General features: G+C 45.8%; 1 protein-coding gene across 7 annotated transcripts in view; it reads right to left on the minus strand.

The window, feature by feature from the left end:
- PDE9A (phosphodiesterase 9A) overlaps window positions 1-24,897 on the minus strand; it is a 107,452-nt gene that overhangs the window by 30,209 nt on the left and 52,346 nt on the right. For 3 of the 7 annotated variants that reach the window (XR_005719430.1, XM_040231763.1, XM_040231755.1), the window contains exons 5-6: window positions 5,106-5,160; window positions 4,179-4,249 (exon numbers count right to left, since the gene is read on the minus strand). Coding sequence is in view for 2 of the 7 variants with exons in the window: in XM_040231763.1 (XP_040087697.1) it covers window positions 4,179-4,249; window positions 5,106-5,160 (126 nt within the window). In the remaining 5 variants the exon portion in view is untranslated. Of the gene's footprint in view, window positions 1-4,178; window positions 4,250-5,105; window positions 5,161-5,253; window positions 5,356-15,580; window positions 15,777-24,897 lie in introns of those variants that run through there. The other 4 variants (XR_005719431.1, XR_005719432.1, XM_040231779.1 and 1 more) reach the window with 4 other exon arrangements.

The raw sequence follows: 24,897 nt of genomic DNA on the forward strand, positions 1-24,897 counted from the left end.
TGCCTCTGTGTGTGTGTGCTGCACTGTGTGTGTGTTCCTCTGTGTGTATGTGCGCGTGTGTGTCCATGTCTGGCCGGGCCTAGTGGAGTAGCCTGGCAGCCTTCACAGGCTGGCTGGATTCTGGCAGCAGTGCAGGGTCGGAACTGACCTCCTGAGAGGCTGGGGTGACTAGTTCCCCAGGTGACTGATGGCAGAGGTCTGATGGCCGGACCCCTGTTCAGAGGGCCTCCCTGGTCCGCTTCCAGGGTCCCTGTGATGTCTTTGGGGGAGGCACAGATGCTACGTCTGGCCAGCTCTTTGGAACTCATACCCTCCTGCCCCGGCAGCTCAGCTCAGGTGAGGCAACTGTGGTCATTTCCGTGTTAACGGTGGAGCCTGGGGAGCCAGGGAGCAGTCAGCCACAAGCACCAGGAGAGCACAGGCCTGAAGCCAAGCGGAGTTCACGGGGCACAAGACCCTCCTCCTGCGGTGTGTGAGCCCCCACATCCCTGTGCATGGTGGGCAGCCAGGAGGAGGTGGGGGTGCTGGGGGCTGACACGGGGAGAGGTACTAAAATGGGGCTGGGATAACCCGCTGCCCAGAGGGACCCCCAACCCCAACGATCCAGCTGACCAAAGCGCCTGGAACCCTAACCCTGACCCTCTCCTCCCCCTGAGAAATGCAAGCCCCCTCCATCCCTCCCGTTCAGGGCCCAGGTCTCTGGTGCTAGAATGAACACAGCTAGTAAAAACACGGGTAACTGTGATCCCGTGAGCCTGGACCGTGTCCTCCAGGTAACCCATGTGCATGGGTGTGACTTCTGTGATTCACACAAGAGCCCTAGGAGGAGATTCGAGCTAGTTCTGGAGGATTTGGGGCAAGGACAGGCCAGGGAGACGGTTACTGGGGCTCTGTCCTTTAACAGTCCTCAATCCACGAGCCACTTGAAGGCAAAATACAGACACTTCTCTGCCTGATTGCTGCTCTCACGGCCAGAGACCGGAAGCCCTCGGTCTCACAGCTCTCGGCAGGAGTTCTGAAAATTAATTAACGGCCTCTTTAACCCGCCTGTGTACAAAGAATGGAAGGCCTGGGGCTGGCTTCTGTACAGGGAGGGGCCCGTGGAGCTGGAGGAGAGGAGGATGAAGCAGGAGGCACCTGCCGCCCCCCTCCACCCGCCAGGCATCTGCTCTCCAGGTGGTGACTGGAAGACGGTTTTTCTCTGTAAGTGTAGGCAGTGACTCAGCAGTGAATGCTTTTTGTGATCTCTGGCTGAACCACTTCCCACGTGTGGACAGTTCTACCCCATGGGGCTTGGTGGGAAGTGGGGCTTGCCTCCCACTGCAGAAAATGAAACAGCAAACGCTCACAGCAGTGGGTTGAATTGTGCCCCCGTAAGAGACAGGCAATGACATGGGGAAAAGCTATGATGAATCTAGAGAGTGTAATAAAAAGCAGAGACATCACTTTGCCGACAAAGGTCTGTAGAGTCAAAGCTATGGTTTTTCCAGTAGTCGTGTATGGATGTGAGAGCTGGACCATAAAGAAGGCTGAGTGCTGAAGACCGATGCTTTTGAACTGTGGTGCTGGAGGAGACTCTTGAAGGTCCCTTGGACTGCAAGGAGATCAAACCAGTCAATCTTAAAGAAAATCAACTCTGAATATTCATTGGAAAGACTGATGCTGAAGCTGTAGCTCCAATCTTTTGGCCACCTGATGTGAAGAGCCAACTCATTGGAAAAGATCCTGATGCTGGCAAAGATTGAAGGCAGGAGGAGAAGGGGACGACAGAGGACGTGATGGCTGGATGGCATCACCGACTCAATGGACATGAGTTTGAACAAACTCCAGGAGATGGTGAAGGGCAGAGGAACCTGGCATTCAGCAGTCCATGGGCTGCAAAGAGTCGGACATGACTGAGCAACTGAACAACAACGAAGGGAGAGGCTTACATCCTGATCCCCAGAACGCAAGTGTGACTTGTTTAGGAGATGGATCCTGAGAGCAGATCGTCCTGGGTGAGGGTGGGCTCAAAATCCAGAGAGAGGTGCCTGATGCGGGCAGGTAGAGGGAGACCTGAGTGCAAAGGAGGGCAGGGGGAGACTGAGTGCAGTGATGGCCACACGCCAAGCCCGTGGGCAGCCTGGGAGCCACAGCAGGCTCGGGACAGGGTCCCTCCAGGAGGAACTGGCCCTGCGGCACCTTGACCTCGGCATCTGGCCTCCAGACTGCGGGAGAATTCATTCCTGTTGTTCCAACCCCCTAGTTTGGGTGCTTTGACATGACAGCCACAGGAAAGTAACATACTCAGTTTCTCTGGCCTTCCCTGCAGTGGGCAGGGGTAGGGGGCGGGGTGTGTGTGTGTGTGTGTGGGCATGGGGTCCACTCTGTCCAGACTCTGGACCTGCAGCTGGTGAACAGAGAAGAAGCCTGATGTTTGCAGCAGTGGCCACGAGCTGTGGGGGGGTCCCGACACTGATCTTGGGGTGCTGGGGATACTGTAGTCTGGGGCTCACATCTGCCAGATCCAAGTCCTCACAGCATCAGCTCTGTGTGGCATATGGGGCACTGCTCCTGCTGTACAGCTACTGAGGAGTCTCGTCCTGACATTTTCAGCACCCAGGGGACCCCCCCCATCCCTGCCAAATCCCTCAGGCAAAACCTCTGTTCTGCTCAATGTGGCCACGACTAGTGTCTGTGGCAGTGGCTACAAGGCCAGCTGCTACAGCAGCTTTCTAACCTGCTCTTCCTTGAGCCTCCCCTCAAATCCCCAGCTTCTCATGGTGAAAGGTGCTGGTGAAAGCCCTAGGACGTCAGGGCTTGTTGTTCAGTCACTAAGTCTTGTTCACTCTTTGCAACCCCATGGACTGCACAATGCCAGGCTTCCCTGTCCTTCACTATCTCCCGGAGTGTGCTCAAACTAATGTCCATTGAATTGATGATGCCATCCAGCCATCTCATGCTCTGTTGACTCCTTCCCCTCTTTCCCTCAATCTTTCCCAGCATCAGTCTTTTCCAGTGAGTCAGTTCTTCCTATCAGGTGGCCAAAATACTGGAGCTTCAGCTTCAACATCAGTCCTTCCAATGAATATTTAGGACTGATTTCCTTTAGGATTGACTGGTTTGATCTCCTTGCAGTCCAAGGGACTCTCAAGAGTCTTTTCTAACACCACAGTTCAAAAGCATCAATTCTTCGATGCTCAGCCTTCTTTATGGTATTTACTTTTCCAATTTGCTGAATGAACTCAAGCAGGTCGCTTAATCTCTTTGGCTCTTTCACTGTCAATGGGGAAAATAGAACTATTTTGCAGCTCTAATGACCAAATGGATTTAAAAAACGCTGCCGCACTTTGAAAAGGGTGACTGTAAATAATGATTCAAGTTCTTTAGGCGAATTGGTTTTAGACACAATTGTGAATTTTTTTTTCTTGGAAAAAACCAAGCAGTTCATACAAGGTATGAAAAGTGACCTTCAATAAGTTAGCCAGGTAGAGGCTGTGATGCCATCCCGAGAGCCTCACGTCTGTTTACTCATGCCGCAAGTCAGTAAATGCAGTGCCCAGGAGCCATTAACCTTGACATTAGCCTTGGCACTGACAAAGAGCCATCTCTTTGGGCCCTGGGCGGGGAATTGTGGACCACAGGGAATTCAAGCACTGCCTCTTATTTTACGGATGGGACACAAAGGGTGACTGACTGGAAGCTGTTGTCTTCCGGAGTTTTAGCTACTTGGTCACTGAGCCAGGCCTTGGTGATCATTCAGTAGACATCTTCCCCTAAAACTGTGAAACCACAGAGTACGGGTTGCTGTGTTCTCATTTATGTAGAAAGGGACACACACAAGCTCTTCTGCAGAGGTTCCTCTCCCGGGGGCCTGGTCTAGGAAGCCCCGTGGTTTCCTCTGTGCTCTTCTGTGCTACCATGATACATACCATGTGATGACATGTACTGGATTGCAAATTACTGTGTACTTCTAACGTTGCAAGTTACTGGGTTACTTTTAAAACAGAATAAAACGCTTAAGATTCATCACTTTTCTAACCTTTGTTGACTTCAAAGGTAAGTACTATTTCACAAAGACAAGACATTCGTTCTGAGCCTCACCTCCCCTGCCATCATCACGCACCACGGCTTAAGTGGCTTAATTTAAACTAGGGTTAAAAGACACATCAGCGAAAAGGCATCAACATGCCACTCACATTCGACGCGTTTCTCTAGCACTGCCAAGTGATTTGCAACTTCAGCTTTCAGCTCGTTGATTTTAAAAGCTCTGGGAAGGAAAAAAACAAAACAACATAACTCCTCAAATTCTCCAAGTTAAAGTGGGTTCAGTCAACATCTGCCGGCTCCTTGCCATGGTGAGGCCCACAGGTGGGCTGGTGAGGGGCCCAAACAGAAGAGTTGCTTTTAAGGAACTCATAGGAGTTGGACGCGGGCAGGGAGGAGGAATTATCTCGAAGGTGTATTTTTCAAGACTGGAACACAGAGTGGGCATGATTACTCCCCATACCTGGCTAGTAAGCAGATGCTCTCTGGGGAGGACCTGGGTTTTCTGCTCACCCCTGGCATGGACCAGCACTCACCTCCCCCCCCCCCAACCCCATCCTGCTGGGCACAGAACACCTTAGGCAGCTGGTGTGCCCTTCTCTGGGATCCAACCCATTCAGTTCAACAACTCTTGGGCTTTAAGAAAATACCCTATGTCTTCTCCCCATTTCAACTACCCGGGGGGCAGTAAGATGCCATAGGAGGTAACTGAGAAAACGCAAAGCATTGACTCCAGAACGGCAGAATAACTCAGAATGAAGAGTGAGCCAGAGATCCACACAGGATCTCTGTGCTGTCAATTCCTGTAGGCTGAAGTCCTCGCCCCAGAAGAGCCAGCTGAGGACATTCTCAGCAACACAGGTTCTTACTCTGAAAGCACCAGCAGGAGAGCATCTCCTGGACCCCACGCATGCTGGCTTAGTTACAGAATTCCCCAAAGGACCGCATCGGGCAGGTAGCTTCTCCGGGGAAGTGATGGATGAGAGCCCACCGGCTGAGATAGCCTCAAGGCAAAGGGCCCACCCACCAAGAAGAGAAAGAGTACCCAGCCCTGGAAAGGATGCATCTAGATTCTGTACCTTGAGAACTGCTCCGCCACCTGGGTCAGCACGTTCTGGATCAGTTCTTCTTTCTCTGCAGTTGAGAAAAGAAAGACTGATGGAAAAGGGTGCACTCTGGGGACCATGGGCTGAACCCCAACACCGTGCCCAGGAGCTGCCTGGGTACCTGGGGGGAGGGGTGCTCTGGCCACTGGTCAGCAGCAGGGCCTCTCCTGGGCCTCAGGGTTCCCGACCAGCTTGAGATGCCCTTTTCCCCCGGGCCAGCTCTCAGTGGTGCCTCAGCAGAGTGGCCAGGGCTGTGATCCTCCTGCAGTCAGCACCAGCCATAAAAGCAGGCAGGACTGGTCTTTAAATACAGGACACTTTCATGCGGTGACCTGGTCCATTTTATGGGGGCAATTACTATGACGGAAAGTTCAAGGCATATTTTGAGTGCAGCACACACTGTTCTCACGGTATATCCCAGAGAGAGGAAGTGGCTGGGGTGAGCGAGTTTGTCCCTCTGTTGCCTGGCACATAAAACTGGGCTGGGCGGCTGGGTTTACAAGGTTCAGACCACAGGCTGTATGTAGCTGCCCATTTTCCTGTTTCCTGACCAGGCCCAATGCGGGATGCCTCATAGAAAGGTGTGGAATGCATGGCACCATTCCAGCCCACTCTATGCTCTTGGGAAGGGCGAGCTCTCCCCTTGGTTCCAGGTGGCAGTTTAGTTCACACCCTAAAACTCTGGGGACCTAAACAAGGCTTCCTCCTGAACTCGTGTAAGCTTCCATATAGCTTCTAAAACCGACACAAATCAAAACCAAGCCAAGCCTGTTCAGACAAACAAAATCCCTAATAATCCAATTTGGCAACAGGGCTCAAAAGTTAAAAATGTTCACGTGCTCTGATTTATTGTTTCCAGTTCTAGGAAAAACCATATATATGGACACAAAAGATGTTCATCACGACATTATTTAACACAGTGAAAACTGTAATGGCCTATATGTCCATCAAATGAACATCACTTATACCATTTAAATGTGGTACGGTGTATCTGTACTGTGGAAACATATTCTGCTACTAGGAATAATATCTTAGAAAACTGTTCATGCCTATTATAAAACTAAGAAAGTCATAATACAGTGTGATTCCATTTCTTAAAACTTGGGAGAGTATACTCCAAAATAATAATAGTAGTTACTTTTTGGTTGTAAGATTATATATAAGCTTTTTTCCTTATTTTTGTTTCTCTATATCTAATATACTTCTATAATAACTTATGTTAATTTCACAGAAGTATTTTAAAAAATAATCTAAAATAACCTCTAGGGCCTGCCGAAGGAAAGAGGCCAGATGACCCACGGTTTCCTCCGGCTTTACATTCCTACGACTTGATGAGAAGAAGGAAAATGATGTCCCATCATATCTCTTGGAAATACAGGGTAAAAATGTCAGCCAGGAAACTTTATTGAGCCACATGTTGAGCTGATCAAAGTTCTATCCTTCAGAGAGGACCAGACCCCCCAGGGAAGAAAAATGGTGGCTCCATTGACAAGACCCACCAGTGAGAAGGCTTCACAGGCCTCCTTGGTGAACTCAGCAGTATTTTAGATCACTTACTCTGAAATCTTGGGCAAAAGTGTATCACATAACCTTTAAGAGTTAGTGGTCTGTCTCAGTCTTGAGATATATTTAAAAGTCCATCAACAAAGTTGCAGAATGCACATTCTTTTCAGGTGCCTATGAAGTGAAGTGAAAGTCGCTCAGGTGTCTCTGACTCTTTGCGACCCCATGGACTATACAGTCCATGAAATTCTCTAGGCCAGAATACTGGAGTGGGTAGCCTTTCCCTTTTCCAGGGGATCTTCCCAACCCAGGGATCACACCCAGGTCTCCTGCACTGCAGGCAGATTCTTTACTAGCTGAGCCACAAGGGAAGCCCTGTGCCTATGAAGCATATACCAAAATAGACCATAGGTTGGTCCACACACACAAAAAACCCACAACAAATTTAAAAGAACCACAACCAAATAGAGTATGGTTTATGACCTTTAAGAGAATCAAACTAGAAATCAGTAACAGAAAGATCTTCAAACACTTTGAAACTAAATGACACACTTCTAAGTAATACATGGGTCAAAGAGGAAGTCTTAGGGATATAAAAATAGACACCGAATGATAATTGCGTTACAGAATTTTGTTGTTTTCTGCCAAGTAGAATGAAAACGAAAATACAACACATGAAAACATAGCGGTGGGACACAGCTAAAGCAGTGCTGAGAGGAATGTTTATAGCACTGTATGCTTGCATTCTCAGAGCGGAAAACTCTTAACACCATAATCTAAGAACCTAGAAAAGGAAAAGCAAAAATAAACCCACAAGAATAGCAGAAGGAAGGATATAATAAAAAGCAGAAATCAATGAAATAGAAAACAGAAAAGCAGCACAGGAAATCAATGAAACAAAGGACTGGTTATTTAAAGATATCAACACATTGACAAATCTCTGGCAAGACTAAGAAACACAGAGAGAAGACACAGATCACCAGTGTCTGGAATGAAAGGGGAGATAGCATTACAGACCTTGCAGACCTCAAAAGGGCAACAAGGAAACACGAAACACAACTCTAAACACATAATCTTGACATCCTAGACAAAAATGGACCAGATCCGAGAAAAGTATGAACCACCACACTCATCCAACATGAAGCACACAATGTGAACAGTCTGCAACTCTTAAGGAAACTGTACTTATTTTAAAAAAATCCCTCCAAAGAAATTTCCAGGCACAAATGGTTTCACTGGAGAATTTTACCAAACATTTAAAGAAGAATGAATCAGTCCTTCAAGAATTCAACAATGTCTTCTAGAAAACAGAAGAGAAGGGTATGTTTTTTGATTCACTTTATGAAGCTAGTATTAACCTGATACCAAATCTAACAAAGACAACAAAAAAAGAAAACTGCAAATCAATATCTGCCATTAATATGAATGCAAAGATTCTTAACAAAATATCAGCAATTAGAATTCAGCAAAATATAAAAATAGAATAAGTGAGTTCAACATGGTCACAGTATACAAGATAAATATACAAATTGACTGTATTTATATACACTAGCAATGACCATGTAGACACTGAAATTAAAATCACAGCACCACTTATAAACACTTGAAAGAACTCAAATAACTTAAGTGTAAACAAAACATATGATGAAGTTGTGTGTTGAAAACTACAAAACTCTGGTAAAAGAAAGATATAAATGGTGAGACCTACCATTTTCATAAGAGTCTTGTGAGGGTGAAAGAGGAGAGTGAAATCGCTGGCTTAAAACTCAACATTCAGACTAAGATCATGGCATCTAGTCCCATCACTTCATGGCAAATAGATGGGGAAAAAGTGGAAGCAGTGACAGATTTTATTTTCTTGGACCCCAAAATCACTGTGGACAGTGACTGCAGGCATCCATGGAGTTAAAACACATTTGCTCCTTGGAAGGAAAGCTATGACAAACCGAGACAGCATATTAAAAAACAGAGATATCATTTTGCTGACAAAGGTTTGTAGAGTTAAAGTTATGGTTTGTCCCGTAATTATGTATGGATGTGAGAGTTGAACCATAAAGAACATGAGCACTGAAGAATTGATGCTTTTGAACTGTGGTCCTGGAGGAGACTCTTGAGAGTCCCTTGGACTGCAAGGAGATTAAAGCAGTCAATCCTAAAGGCAATCTACCCTGAATATTCATTGGAAGGACTGATGCTGAAGCGGAAGTGTCACTACTTCGGCCACCTGGTGCAAAGAGTCAATTCATTGGAAACGACTCTGATGCTGGGAAAGATTGAGGCCAGGAAGAGAAGGGGGTGACAGACAATGAGATGGCTGGATAGCATCACAGACTCAATGGACATGAGTTTGAGCAAGCTCCGAGAAGTAGTGAAGGACAGGGAAGCCTGGTATGCTGCAGTCCATGGGGTCACAGAGTCAGACATGACTTAGTGACTGAATAACAACGACAAAGGCAAAGTGGACTCTGGACGTGAAATAGGAAACTATAAAACTTGGAAAGAAATAGAGGAAAATCTTCAGATTCTTGGGCTAGGCAGAGAGTCCTCAGACTTGACAACAAACACAATCCATAAAAGGGAAAATTGATAAACTGGACTTTATCAAAAGTAGAACTTTTCCTTTGGGAAAAATTCTGTTAAGAGATAAAAAGGTATATAGTCTGGGGAAAAAAATATTTGCAAATCATGTATCTGACAAAGACTTGAAAATAGACGATGAAAAGAATAGTAAGAACTCAACAGTGAAAAAACAGAACAATTCAATTTGAAAATGGGCAGGGCACAGACATTTATTCATCTGCTTGTTTTGGCTTGTGGGATCTTGGTTCCTGATCAGGGATTGAATCCCAGCCCCCACAGTGAACGCCCTGAGTCCTAACCACTGGACCACCAGGGATTGCCATGAGCAGACATTTTACTGAAGAGAATATACAGACGGATGACAAGCACATGAAAAGATGCTGAGCCACATGAGTCATTGGGAAATGCAATTGAAACCACACTGAAATATCACTGCACACTTATCAAAAAAGCTAAAAAAATAATAAAAAAAGTGACAACCCCAAATGCTGGAAAAGATGTGGAGAAACTAGCTTACTCACACACTGCTGGTGGGAATGTAAAACAGAACAGCTATTCTGGAAAAGGGTTTGGCAGTTTCTTAACAAAATTAAATATACAACTACTGTATGACCTGTGTTTGCCCTCTGGGACAGAGAAGTGACAGGTTATGTTTACACAAAAGTTGGTACACAATGTTCAGAACAGTTTTTATTTTTAATTGCCCTAAACCAGAAACAACCCAGATGCCCTTCAGTAGATGAATGAATAAACAAACTGTGTTCTGGCCACACCATGAAATATTACTCAGTAATAAAAAAGATTGAACTTGTGATACACATAAGAGCCTGGATGCATTTCTAGAGAATTATGCTGAGTGAAAAAATTATGCTGAGTCAATCCCCAAACTCACTCATTTATAGAACATTCTTGAAATGACAAAACTATAGAGATGGAGAACAGATTAGTAAGTGTCAAGGGTTAAGGGGCGGTGGATAAAGGGATCTGGATGACACTATAGAAAAGACGCTTGCTCCTTGGAAGGAAGGCTATGACCAACCTAGACAGCCTATTAAAAAGCAGAGACATCACTTTGCTGACAAAAGTCTGTATAGCCAATGCTACGGTTTTTCTAGTAGTCAGGTATGTCTGTGAGAGTTGGATCAAGAAGAAATTTGAGTGCCAAAGAATTGATGCTTTCAAACTGTGGTGCTACAGGAGACTCTTGAGAATCCCTTGGACAGCAAGAAGATCAAATCAGTGAATCCTAAAGGAAATCAGTCCTGAATACTCCCTGAAGGACTGATGCTGAAGCTGAAGCTCCAATACTTTAGTCACCCGATGCAAAGAGCTGACTCATTGGAAAAGACCCTGATGCTGGGAAAGACTGAAGGCAGGAAGAGAAGGGGGTGACAGAGGATGAGATGGTTGGATGGCATCACCGACTCAATGGACATGAATCTGAGCAGACTCCAGAAGACAGTCAAGGACAGCGAAGCCTGGCATGCTGCAGTCCATGGGGTCACAAACAGTTGGCGACAACTTAGCCACTGAACAACATAGGACAGCACGAGGGCCCCTTGGGGGATGAGATGCTCTGTGCCTGGACTGCAGCAGTGTCTGGGGTGAGATCTTCCTGCAGTCTGAAGGATGTTACCATACCAGCAAAAAGGGTAAAGGGTGCCTGGGTCTCTGCATTTTTTCTTACAACTGCATGTGATTGTATAATGACTTAAAAAAAGTTTAACAAAAAATTTAATAGATCGAATGGAAAGAAAAAGTTAAGGGGGAATTTTCCCTTTTGAGGTGGGCTCCTTTGAACATTAGAGGATTTTTTTTAAGATTTTTTTTTTTGATGTGGATTATTTTTTAAGTCTTTATTGAATTTGTTCTAGTATGGCTTCTGTGTTACATTTTGATTCTTTGGCTGAGAGGTGTGTGGGGTCTTAGCTCTCCGACGAGGGCTCTAACTGCACCTCCTGCATTGGAAGTCTTAACCACAGGATTTCGATGCTGAAATTTAATTTCTACTTCAAGCACTTCATCCCATACCTTCCTTTTCCTGGCTGAATTCGAGGGTCAGAAGTTCATGTTCCGGTCCATGTAACAGCTACACCTCAGCCCATGTGCCACCCACGTCAACCAATCTGATGTCTTCAGAAAGGGCACAGGCACAAAGGTAAGCTGGCAGGGAGAGAGCCCCAGGGTACCGGTGCCCAGGTCATGGCACTTATTCTGCTGCCATCTCTGTAATTTCGCCCTGAGCTGCTTCTTCAGATCCTGCACAATCTACATTCCTGTGCAAGGGGAAAGGGCAAAAAAAAAAAAAAAAAAAAAAAGCCTCTGTGCAAAAGGCCAACCACACCCACACATCCATAAACACAGCCTGTTCAGGAAGTGGGTGCCTCCTCCGCCCCACCCCTGTGCACTGGAATTCCTGCCGCAGGCCACTGCTTCCTCCCAGGGGACTTCTGAACTTAAATTGTGTGTAGAATACTCTGGGCAGAGCCTGGCCAGTGGTGTGCACTCCTGCCTTAGCTGTCACCACTGCTATACTATGTCATTAAAGGTTGCCAACATCCACAGGTGCTGTCATTCTGTCACTAAGGGTCCCTGACAGCCACAGGTGTTGTTATGTCACTAAGGGTCACCAATAGCCATTGTTCAGCTGCTGAGTTGTGTCTGACTCTTTGCTACCCATGGACTGTAGCACGCCAGGCTTCTCTATCCTCCACGATCTCCCAGAGTCTGCTCAGATTCATGTCTATTAGGTCGATGATGCTCTCTAACCATCTCATCCTCTGCCACCCCCTCCTCCTTTGCCTTCAACCTTTCCCAGCATCAGTCTTTTCCAGTGAGTCAGCTCTGCATCAGGAGGCCAGAGTACCGGCGCTTCAGTTTCAGCATCAGTCCTTCCAATGAATATTCAGCACTGATTTCCTTTAGGACGGACTGGTTTAATCTTGCAGTTCAAGGGACTCTCAAGAGTCTTCTCCAGCATCACAATCCAAAAGCATCAATTCTCTGATGCTCAGCCTTCTTTATGGTCCCACTCTCACATCCATACATGACTGCTAGAAAAACCACAGCTTTGACTCTATGGACCTTTTTCGGCAAAGTGATGTCTCTGCTTTGTAATATGCTGTCTAGGTTTGTCATAGCTTTTCTTCCAAGTAGTAACAGGCATAGGTGTTGTTCCATGACTAAGGGACCCTGGCATCCACAGGTGTTGTTCCATCACTAATGGTCACTGAGCAGCTGTTCTATCACTGAGGGTTGCTGGCAGCTACGGGCTCTCTGATACCTTCTCTTGCTTTGAGTGCCTTCCCTGGTGTGTTCAGGGTCCCTGGGGTGACAGGCTGAACTCTGGGGGGGGCAGGGAACTATGTCCAGGCTGAGAAGCAGCAGCATCCTTCCTACAGTGTCCTGAAGATGCTTTTCCGTTCCCCAGGGCCTCTGGAAGCCTCGGGTAGCCCTAAATTCCTGGATTTAGGGGCAACAAGCAGTTTTCAATTGCATATATGAGTCAGTCCCAACTTTGGTGGCCAAACCACACTGTATCAGGAAAAGTTCACAGTATGTATGTGCGTGCTAAGTCACCTCAGTCATGTTTGACTCTTGGCGGCCCCATGGACTGTAGCCTGCCAGGCTCCTCTGTCCATGGAATTCTCCAGGCAAGAATACTGGAGTGGGTTGCGATTTCCTTCTCCAGGGGCTCTTCTCAACCCAAGGATCGAATCCATATCTCTTCTGCATTGGCAGGTGGGTTCTTTACCACTAGCGCCACTTGTAGGAAACCCACTCTTTGCTAGATACCGCGTGGCATATACAGAATTTTAAAAATTAAAGTAAATTCAAGTGCTTCTGCTTTGACAGTTTTAGATAGCTTTAAGAATAAGTAGCCACAGAATGTAATTGGTATAGCTGCTACAGAGAACAGTACGGAGGTTCTTCAAAAAACTAAAAACAGAGCTAATATAAGACCCTGCAATCCCACTCCTGGGCATATATCCAGAGAAAAATATGGCCCGAAGAGATACATGCTCCACAATGTTCACTGAAGCACTGTTTACAATGGCCAAGACATTAAAACAACCTAAATGTCCATCGACAAAGGAATGGATAAAGAAGGAGTGGTGTATATATATATATACACACACACAGTGGAAGACTACTCAGCCATTAAAAAGAATGAAATAAGGCCATTTGCAGCCACATGGGTAGACCTAGAGAATGTCATCCTGAGTGCAGTGAGCCAGAGAGAGAAGGAGAAGTGTCATATGGCATGCCGCATATGGGGAAAAAGAAATGATACAAACGAACTTAACTTACCAAGGAGAAAGAGACTCACAGACAGAAAACGAACTCATGGTGGCCGGGGTGGGGGAAGGGAGAGTTGAGGACTCTGGGAAGACCACGTGCACACTGCTATATTTAAAACGGATAACCAACAAGACCTGCTGCATAGCACATGGAACTCTGCTCAACGGCATGTGCCAGCCTGGATGGGAGGTGGGGGAGAATGGAAGCATGTATATATATGGTGGATCCCTTCACTGTTCACCTGAAACTATCACAACATTGTCAATTGGCTATGCTCCAATACAAAATGTCTTTGTTGTCAAAATAATAATAATAAAAGAAGAACCATCCACAGCCAGGGACGCTGGCAGTTCAAGATTGGACATGACTGGGGGTCTTTGCGAGGGGTCATGCTGGTGTCCTACTGGACTGTTGAAAAGCCTTTGGAAGTTTTTGAGATAACTGAGAGAGGAAGTAAGACTGAGAGAACAGGAGTCAGCAGAATGCCTGCTGGTTCACAGAATGGAGACTGCGGTGGAGGCGGCCCACGGCAACGGGTGACCCACGTGTTCTCCAGAGAAGACTCTGCTCCGTGAGAACAGCTGACGTATCATCAGAAGTGTCCCCAGGTCTAGGACATGCTACTGAATGTCAAGGGTGCTACTCCAAGCTCACCACGATTTAATGAGTGCCACGGCTTTAACTAAGGCAAAGATTTACTGAAGGCCAAATGGCCAGCCGTCAGCACAGAGGTCTCGTCACCAGCCTCTGCAGGTTTGGGCTGCTCTCTCCCTGCTCACACCTAGACAGGACTGGCTTAAATATGCTGGAGGCCTCGTCTGCTGACCTCCCGGGTAACGGGCCCTGCCGGGTAGATGCTGGGGCTAGCAGAGTCTCCCACCTATTAGGGAACAGTTGCGTTTAGTTCCAGGACCATCTTGCAGTCTGGCAGCATCTGAACTGGGTTTTCTGGATATTTCCGGACTGTGGCTCTCTACCAGGGTGGCCCTCAACCTGACTTGGGCCAGAACTGAGGGATCAAGAGCAGCCCACCCCCTGGAGACCGGTGCAGAGTTGCCCAGTGGGGGTTGTGGGCAGGACTCTGCCTGTGGGCTGGCAGGATGGGCACCCTTCCCCATGGTGTTTCTTCGGCTGCCCCCGTGAGTGGCCAGAACAGCATCCATGCCTGCCTTCCCCCGGTGCCAGAGGCTGCTGCCCGACTCTGCTGCTGTGCACGTTTCAAGGAACCCGCCTCCGCCTCTCCCAGCCCTTCCAGGAATTGTTTATTTGTTTCAGACAAATCTGCAGCGCAGAGTGACATAAAAGTCAGGTTTAACTGATCGACAAGACAGCCAAACCCTCCAATTCCTATTTCAGAGGTCAGCTGAAGGCGATGCCCTGGCCAGCTAGGCCAGTCAGTGGACAGGTACTGCTCTTTCCATGCCGTGCTGGGTGGCACAGAACAGTGGACAGAACGCTGGTCTGTCCATGGCCATTCTTCCATCCTCCGCACACCCAGGATGGTTGGCACATGTACCATCCTCCCTGAGGGCAAATGGGAGACAACCACAGCCCTAGTAACACTCTGGCCCCACACCTGTGTCTGCAGGGAGGAGGCCTGGGAACATCGGCACGGGTTCTGGAACCTCAACCCCCAACAGTGTCATGAGTAACACCTGTGGGCATGTGTGTGCTGCCTGGAGCCCACTGAGAGTCCCAGTCTCTCCTGATACGTCTGTATAAGTGTTGCATAATATTTTTACTGTGTCTCCATGCTGTCAGTATGATGCACAAACTGACTTTATCCATCTCACCCAAAGCCCTGAGCACCCTTCAAAATATATACTTAACGGACTCCCTCCCAAAGCTTTTTCTAAAAGCAACATGGATATTCCTTCATAAGGGCATGTCTTGCTTTTGCATTAGAGAAAATCACCCCCATCTGAGACCCTGAATACTGGGGGTGCATTTATTTCCAGAGCTGTGTGTAGGTAGGGCCGGGAGGGGACTTCCTGTCTGTCCCCTCCCACCCCTCCTTCTGAGGGTGGCACTGCCCCTCTCCAGGGAAGAAGGGGGGGACTCACCTCTGCTCCACTTTTGCTCTCCTGGCCCCTCCAGCCAGCAAGGCCATTCTAGCCCCGGGCACAGTCATGGCAATTCACGGTTTATGGAGGTCATAAAACAAAGAGCAGAAGGAGGGCGCTTCCTTTACAGCCAGGAGCACGATAAAGTGGGATGATGAACAGTGGCCTGGCCTCCCTCCTTAAAGGGACAAGCACCATTTCCTCTGTCTGTCCTGCCAAGAAATCGCCCTCGGCTATTGGCGGCCAAAGGGATGTTCCAGGCGATGCTCAGTGTGGCTTCGACTAGATGCTTTCACTTCCTGGTAGCCGTTCTGATGAGACAAAGAAAGCGAAGGGGACCCTGGGGCCCTAGCGACTGTATCTGATGTGGGGAGAGTGTCTCCTACATAGCTGTCTTGGCTGAGCCCTTGCAGGCTCGCTGCAGACCCGCCAGCCCTCGGCGGCAGGAACTGGACTGTGTCCCCTTCCGTTCTGGAGCTGGGATTCGAGCTCTGCATAGCTGAGTCTGACCTCAGATGTCTGGGCACAATTCCTCCCTTTGCCCTCCTCTCCCTTTAGGCTCAGATTTTGAGAAAAATGTCTCAGAGGGAGTAGCTCCTGGGACAGACAGCAATGCAACTTTATTGTTTCATGATTGCAACAACCATGGCAGTCTTTATGGAGCACTTCCTAGATTCCAGGCACTGTTCTGAATGGTTTGTACATGCTGATCATGTAAGGCTCCTAAGAGCCTGAAGCGGCTGCTGATGTAGCGAGAAAGCCTTGGTGTGACTCGGCCAGACCCCCTGGTGCGCCCCAGGCATGTTCCCACGTGGGCTGCAAAGACAGGCAGTGTCGCCTGTGATTATATATCTTTTTCTTTTCCCTTATATTTCCTCTGATTTTTGCTTTATGTATCTTTGTTTCTCTGTTGTTAGGTGTCTAATGGTTTACGATGTCTATCTTCTTTGTGAATTGTACCTTTTATCATTAAAAACGTTCACCTGTTTCATTTTAAAAAATTCAAAAAGAGAAAAACAAATATCGTCTATTAATGCATATGTGTGGAATCTATAAAAATAGATGAACTTATTTGCAATGCAGCGAGGGTGGAAGGTGGGATAGGATGAAACGGGAGACTGAGATTGGCATACATACACTACTATGTAGAAAATACATAACTAATGAGAACCTACTGTAGAGCACAGGGAACTTTACTCAATGCTCTGCGGTGACCTAAATAGGAAGGAAATCCAAAAAACGGGGATATACGTAGACACGTGACTGATTCACTTTGATATACAGCAGAAACTAGCACAGCACTGTGAAGCAACTATACGCCAATGAAATAAATTAACAATAAAAATTAAAAGGCATCAACATAAAAAAAAAAAGATGGGCAGTGTCTCACTGACCCACGAGGGCAAAGACATTTTGCACACTGGCCTCCTCTCTGAGAACAGACCCCCGCCCTCCACCGCCATGGTGTGATGAGGGGGGTGGACTTTTGAGGGAGAAGGACACCCTCAGAGGAATCTGAAGCTGAGAAGTAGCCGCTGACTGACAGCACACGCTGGCGGGACTTTGTCCATTATGTGATAACCTCATATGTCTTGGTGATAGGACACTGTGGGAAAGTAGCATTACGGTGAAGCCACAGGGAGTCCACCCTGGACCACTGTGTCCGGGCTTTGATGGTGTGCAAAATGACCCCAGAAGATGGGTGTCAGGAAGAAGTCTCTTAGGGTCAATTCTGATCGAAGAAGGTGATGGATGATGGAGGCCTCATCTGACAGGAGGACTCTTGCAAAACTCTATCAGAAACTGAGCAGAACCAAAGGTTCTCCTCCATCTGCTGCATAATTGTAGAGGCTGCACAAGATAAATTAAAAATAAAAAAACCCCAGATGACACAGAGGTTGAAATGAGCATGTACTTATAATTGCCTTTCATGTGGCAATTAGAAGTATTGGGTTAGTCAGAAAGTTCATGGAGGTTTTTCCATAACATCTTATGGGAAAATCCAAAAGAACTTTTTGGCCAACTAGGTGGCTCAGTGGTAAAGAATTTGCGTGCCAACATGGGAGGTGGGGGTTTGATCCCTGGGTTGGGAAGATCCCCAGGAGGAGAAAATGGAAATCAGCTCCAATATTCTTGCCTGAAAAATTCCATGGACAGAGGACTCTGGTGGGCTACAGTCTGTGGGGTCACAAAGAGTCAGACAGGACTGCGTGACTGAGCATGCAGTACACCCAAAAACTAAAGACAAAGATGCTAGTGAGTGGTAAACAGATAGGGGATCTTAAGAGGAAAATCTACAAACAAGAACATGACATTGTTGAATTTAAAAATATATCTGATATTAAAAAATCATGGATGGGCTTATAGCAGTTTGAAGAAGAACAGTCAGGGAAACTGAGGATCCATCATCAGGAACTCTCCAATCTGAACAGCGGAAAGAAAAGAACATTAAAAAATTAACAGAGCCAGTCCCTTGAAGGATAAGAACAAATGTTCTAACTACATGTAACGAGTCTCAGAAAGGAAGGGGAGAGAATGGAGCATAAAATACACTTCATGAAATAATTGTGACAATGTTTACAGATTTAATGAAAACAAATTTATACACCATGGAAGCTCAACAAAGAACACCAAGCAGGATAAGCCAGAAGAAAATGAGGGCAAAGCAGGGTCTAAGTGCTGAAGCCCATGGATAAAGGAAAAACACTTTCAAAGTGTCCAGAGAAATGGGACACCTTTGCAGGGGAACAATGATGGAAGATGAGACGGCTGGATGGCATCATGGATTGAATGGACACAAGTCTGAGCAAACTCAGGGAGATGGTGAAGCACAGGGAAGCTGGCTGTCCTTCCCCCCATGGAAGCATGCTGCAGTCTATGGGATCGCAAAGAGCTGGACACAACTAAGCAACTGAACAACAACATCAAAATGAAACAATAAAAGCTGACTTCTCATCAGAAACAGTGGAAGCCAGAGGAAAAAAAAGGACATCTTTAGACTCCTTCTAAATACAAAAACAAAACAAAACCCTGATTGCAGCAACCTATACCCTGAAAAAGATTTCAAAATGAGGGCAAAACAGAGGCAAATTCAGAGAGGCAAAAGCTGAGAGAATTAGTCACTAGCAGTTTGTACTTCAGGAAATGTTAAAAGAAAAAAGAAAAATTTCAGGCTGAAGGGCTGTAACACCACTCAGGAGTTGGAATCTACAGGAAAAGAAAAAAAGCAGCAGAATTGGCAAAAAAATTATCTTTAAGTTTCTTTTAATCATTTCTTCAAAAGACAGCTGGCTGTTTAAAAATCTCAATACTGTATTATGGAGTTTATAATGGATGTAAATTGTCTTAGTTGCTCCGTCTGCTGGAACAGACGCCCAGAGCCTCAGTGGGTTGTAAACAACAGACATTTGCTTCTCACAGTGTTAGGGCTGAAGTCCAAGATCACGGCACCAGCAGAGTCAGTGTCTGGGGAGGGCCCACTGCCAGGCACATAGATGTCCACTGCTCCACTGTCCTCTCAGGGCAGAAGGGACGAGGGAGCTCTCTGAGGTCTCTTTCCTTGTTTAGTCGCTAAGTCGTGTCTGACTTTTTGTGGCCCCACGGACTGCAGCCGACCAGGATCCTCTGTCCATGGGATTTCCCAGGCAAGAATACTGGGTCTCCTTTATAAGGGCACTAATCCTATTCATTGAAACTCCAGTACTTTGGCCGCCTCATGCGAAGAGTTGACTCATTGGAAAGACTCTGATGCTGGGAGGGACTGGGGGCAGGAGGAAAAGGGGACGACAGAAGATGAGATGGTTGGATGGCATCACGGACTCAATGGATGTAAGTGTGAGTGAACGCCAGGAGTTGGTGATGGACAGGGAGGCCTGGCGTGCTGCGATTCATGGGGTCGCAAAGAGTCAGACACAACTGAGCGACTGAACTGAACTGAATCCTATTCATAACGGCTCCACTCTCATGACCTACTCAGCATCCAAAGACCCCACCTCCAAATGCTATCACACTGGTGATTAGGATCTCAACATGTGAATTTTGGGGGGACACAAGCATTCAGTGTATAGCATAGATGTCATGTATGGATGTGAGAGTTGGACTGTGAAGAAGGCTGAGCGCTGAAGAATTGATGCTTTTGAACTGTGGTGTTGGAGAAGACTCTTGAGAGTCCCTTGGATTGCAAGGAGATCCAACCAGTCCATTCTGAAGGAGATCAGCCCTGAGATTTCTTTGGAGGGAATGATGCTGAAGCTGAAACTCCAGTACTTTGGCCACCTCATGCGAATAGTTGACTCATTGGAAAAGACTCTGATGCTGGGAGGGATTGGAGGTAGGAGGAGAAGGGGACGACAGAGGATGAGATGGCTGGATGGCATCACAGACTCGATGGACGTGAGTCTGAGTGAACTCTGGGAGTTGGTGATGGATAGAGAGGCCTGGTGTGCTGTGATTCATGGGGTCGCAAAGAGTCGGACACGACTGAGCAACTGAACAGAACTGAACCGAACTGAACTGAACTGAAAGTGAACTGTGGCAATAGCTCAAAGATTGTGGGGAGGAATTCTACTGTTGCAAAGTCCTTACTTTTTATGTGAAGTGGTACAATGTTAATTTTATAGACTAAAAAGTTAAGGATGATTTAAAAATGGGCAAAGATCTGAAAAGACAGTTCAAGACAAAAAGATATCCATGTGGCAAGTAAACATATGAAAAGATGCTCAATATCATCAGGGAAGTGCAAATTAAAACCATAATGAGATACCACTCACACCTATTATAATTGAAAAAATAGCAGAAAAAAACCACACCATCAAAAGCACCAACACCACCAAATGCTAGGGAGGATGTGGGGCAACAGGAACTCTCATTCATTGCTGGTGGAAATGCAAAATAGTACAGTCACTTTGGAAGGTAGTTTGGTGGTTTCTTACAAAATTAAATGCACGATTGAGCAACTGCACTCCTGGGTATTTACCCCAAACAATTGAAACCCATGAGAAGGCAGAAGAAGAAGAATCCTGGATCCAAGATCAATAAAAGACAAATGACTGGGCTTCCCTGGTGGTCCAGTGATTAAGAACCCACCTGCCAGTACAGGGAACACAGGTTTAATCCCTGGGATGATTCCACATGCCTCGATGCAACTAAGCCCATGCACCCCAACTACCGAAGCCGGAGCACCCTACAGCCTGTGGCTCTGCAAGAAGAGAAGTCACGGCAATAAGAAGCCCGCACACCACAGCTAGAGAGCAGCCCTCTCTCAGTGCAAATAGAAAAGGCCTGCACACAGCAATGAAGAGCCAGTGCACCCAAGAAGGAAATAAATACAGGAGAAAACCAATGGCAACATTCACCCAAATGTTTACAGCAGCTCTGTTCACAGTGGCCCAAACTTTGACTCCCTCAAGACATCCTTCAGTAGGTGAAGGAATAAACAAACTACAGGATATTCATGGAACGTTAATCAACACTAAGAAGAAATGAGCTATGAAGCTACGACAAGGTATAAAGGAAACTTCCTCAGTGAAGGAAATCAATCTGAAAAGGCTGCAGACTGTATGATACCAACTACAGATATTCTGGAAAAGACACCACTATGAAGACATTAAAAAGATTCGAAGTTGCCAGGGGTCCAGGGGAAAGGATAGATGAACAGGTGAAGCACAGAGAATTTTTAGGGCAGAGAAACTACTCTGTATGACTCTGCAGTGGTGGATGCAGGTCATTATGCATCTGAAAACCCAGACTGTATACCACAAAGATTGAACCCTGATATTAACTATGGACTTTGGTTGACAATGACGCGTCAGTGTTGCTCACTGATTACAATGAATGTAAAGCTCTAAGGCAGTATGTTGATGGTGGGGGAGGCTGTGTGAGTGTAGGGAATATGGGGGAACTCTTTGTGCTTTTCAGACAACTTTGCTTTTTATTGGATCTCCAAAAAAAGAAGGCTTGTAATTAAAAAAAAAAAGGTTAAGGATACATAGTGAAATATAACAACCAACTAAAACTTATGCTAAAAAGTAGAGGTAAAGAGTCAATAGAAGAAATAAAATAGAATACAAAATTTATCCAATGAATCCAAGAGAAGGAAGAGGAAACCAAACCCAAGATCAAAAAAAAAAAAAAGAAGGTAACATGATAAACCTAACCTTGAGCATATCAAGAAATACATTACACACAAATGAATATAGGTATTCTTGCCTGGAGAATCCTAGGGACAGAGGAGCCTGGCGGGCTGCTGTCTATGGGGTCACACAGGGTCAGATATGACTGAAGTGACTTAGCAGCAGAAGTAGCAATACACAAATTACATAAAATCTTTTAGAAAATAGAGAAAAAAACAAACCTCCCAATATATTTTATAAAAACTTGACAAAGACATCACAAGAAAAATGGCATAAGCCAGCATCCCATATAAGCATGGATACAAAACTCCTTAACATATTATTACAAATATAATATAGCAATATATAAAAGGAGAATACATCTTATATCAGAGTAGAGGGTCTGTATACCTTTTGTTAAATTTCTTCCCAAATACTTTCCTAGGAATACTTCCTGAGAATACAAGTGGAATTATCCCAGAAATGCAAAGCTGTTTTAGCATTCAAAAATCAGGCACTATGGCATCTGGTCCCATCACTTCATGGGAAATAGATGGGGAAACAGTGGAAACAGTGTCAGACTTTATTTTGGGGGGCTCCAAAATCACTGCAGATGGTGACTACAGCCATGAAATTAAAAGACGCTTACTCCTTGGAAGAAAAGTTATGACCAACCTGGGTAGTACATTCAAAAGCAGAGACATTACTTTGCTGACTAAGGTCCATCTAGTCAAGGCTATGGTTTTTCCTGTGTTCATGTATGGATGTGAGAGTTGGACTGTGAAGAAGGCTGAGCGCCAAAGAATTGATGCTTTTGAACTATGGTGTTGGAGAAGACTCTTGAGAGTCCCTTGGACCGCAAGGAGATCCACGCAGTCCATTCTGAAGGAGATCAATCCTGGGATTTTTTGGAAGCAATGATGCTAAAGCTTAAGCTCCAGTACTCTGGCCACCTCATGCGAGGAGTTGACTCATTGGAAAAGACTCTGATGCTGGGAGGGATTGGGGGCAGGAGGAGAAGGGGATGACCGAGGATGAGATGGCTGGATGGCATCACGGACTCGATGGACGTGAGTCTGAGTGAACTCTGGGAGATGGTGATGGACAGGGAGGCCTGCTGTGCTGCGATTCATGGGGTCGCAAAGAGTTGGACACGACTGAGCGACTGAACTGAACTGATAGTTCACTATCTTAACAGAATAAAGGAGAAAAAAAATCATGTCATCCTAGTAGATGCAGAAAGAACACGTAACAAAATTTAACACCTGTTTATATTGAGAAAACAACCTTTAGAAAACTAAGAATAGAAAGAAACTTCCTCAACCCATCTCAGTAGGTACACAAAGAACATCTGGCAAAATTTAACAGAGAATTTTGTCAAAGACCATTTGACAAAAAAAAAAAAAAAAAAAAAAACTCTTGGCAAACTAGAATAGGACATCTCAATCTGATAAAAGCCATCTACAAAAAGTCTATATCTCATGTCACACAATGGTAAAAAAGTGGACGCGTATTCCTTAAGGTTGGAATGAGGTAAGGATGCCTGCTCTCTTGTACTGCAGTTTCAACCAACGCAATGAGACAAGTGAAAGAAATAAAACCCCAGAAGACTGGAATGGAGGAAGTAACACTGTCTTTATTATTAGAAGATATGATTGTTTCTATGGAAAAATCCTACAATTCTATAAAATAACTACCAGAAATAAAACATGAACTAATAAGCAATGTCACAAGATCCTATGTCGATACACAAATATCTACGGAGGAGGAAGGGGTGTGTGTGTGGGATGAACTGGGAGATTGGGACTGACACATACACAGTATTGATCGTTGCTGTTCAGTCTCTAAGTTGTGTCCAACTCTTTGCAATCCTATGAATTGCAGCACACCATGCTCCTTTGTCCTCCACTGTCTCCTGGAGTTTGTTCAAATTCATGTCCATTGAGTTGATGATGCTATGTAATCATCTCATCCTCTGCTGACCCCTATCCTTTGGCCTTCAATCTTTCCCAGCATCAGGGTCTTTTCCAATGAGTTGGCTCTTTGCATCAGGTGGCCAAATATTGGAGCCTCAGCATCAGTCCTTCCAATGAATATTCAGGGTTGACTTCCTTTAGGATTGACTAGCTTGATCTCCACACAGTCCAAGGAACTCTCAAGAGTCATCTCTAGCACCACAGTTCAAAAGCATCAATTCTTTGGCACTCAGCCTTCTTTATGATCCAACTCTCACATCCATACATGACTACTGGAAAAACCATAGCTTTGACTAGATGGACGGTTGTTGGCAAAGTGATGTCTCTGCTTTTCAATATGCTGTCTAGGTTTGTCATAGCTTTCCTTCCAAGGAACAAGCATCTTTTAATTCCATGGCTGCAGTCACCATCCACAGTGATTGTGGAGCCCAAGAAAATAAAGTCTGTCACTGTCAATTTTTTCCCCATCTATTTGCCATGAAGTGATGGGACCAGATGCCATGGTCTTCGTTTCTTGAAAGCTGAGTTTAAAGTCAACCTTTCACTCTCCTCTTTCACCATCATCAAGAGGGTCTTTAGTTCCTCTCACTTTCTGCCATTAGAGTGGTATCATCTGCATATCTGAGGTTGTTGATACTTCTCTCAGCAACCTTGATTCCAGCTTGTGATTCATCCAGCTCAGCATTTCGCATGATGTACTCTGCATAGAAGTTAAATAAGCAAGGGGACAATACATAGCCTTGTGTACTCCTTTCCCAATTGTGAACCAGTCAGTTGTTCCATGTCCGATTCTAAGTGTTGCTCCTTGACCTGCATACAGGTTTCTCAGGAGACAGGTAAGGTGGTCTGGTATTCCCAATTCTTGAGGAATTTTCCACAGTTTGTTGTGATCCACACGCTCAAAGGCTTTAGTGTAGTCAATGAAGCAGAAGCAGGTGTTTTTCTGGAACTCCTTTGCTTTCTCCATGATCCAACAAATTTTGGCAACTTGATCTCTGGTTCCTCTGCCTTTTCTAAATCCAGCTTGTACATCTGGAAGTTCTAGGTTCACATACTATTGAAGCCTAATTTGAAGGATTTAGGGCATTACCTTGCTAGAATGTGAAAGGAGTGCAACTGTGCAGTAGCTTGAACATTCCTTGGCATTGCCCTTCTTTGGGGTTGGAATGAAAACTGACCCTTTCCAGTTCAGTGGCCGCTGCTGAGTTTTCAACTTCCTTAGCACACTGAG

The sequence above is a fragment of the Oryx dammah genome, unplaced genomic scaffold (assembly GCF_014754425.2).
Source record: "Oryx dammah isolate SB20612 unplaced genomic scaffold, SCBI_Odam_1.1 HiC_scaffold_2, whole genome shotgun sequence".
In the NCBI taxonomy this organism is placed as follows: domain Eukaryota; kingdom Metazoa; phylum Chordata; class Mammalia; order Artiodactyla; family Bovidae; genus Oryx; species Oryx dammah.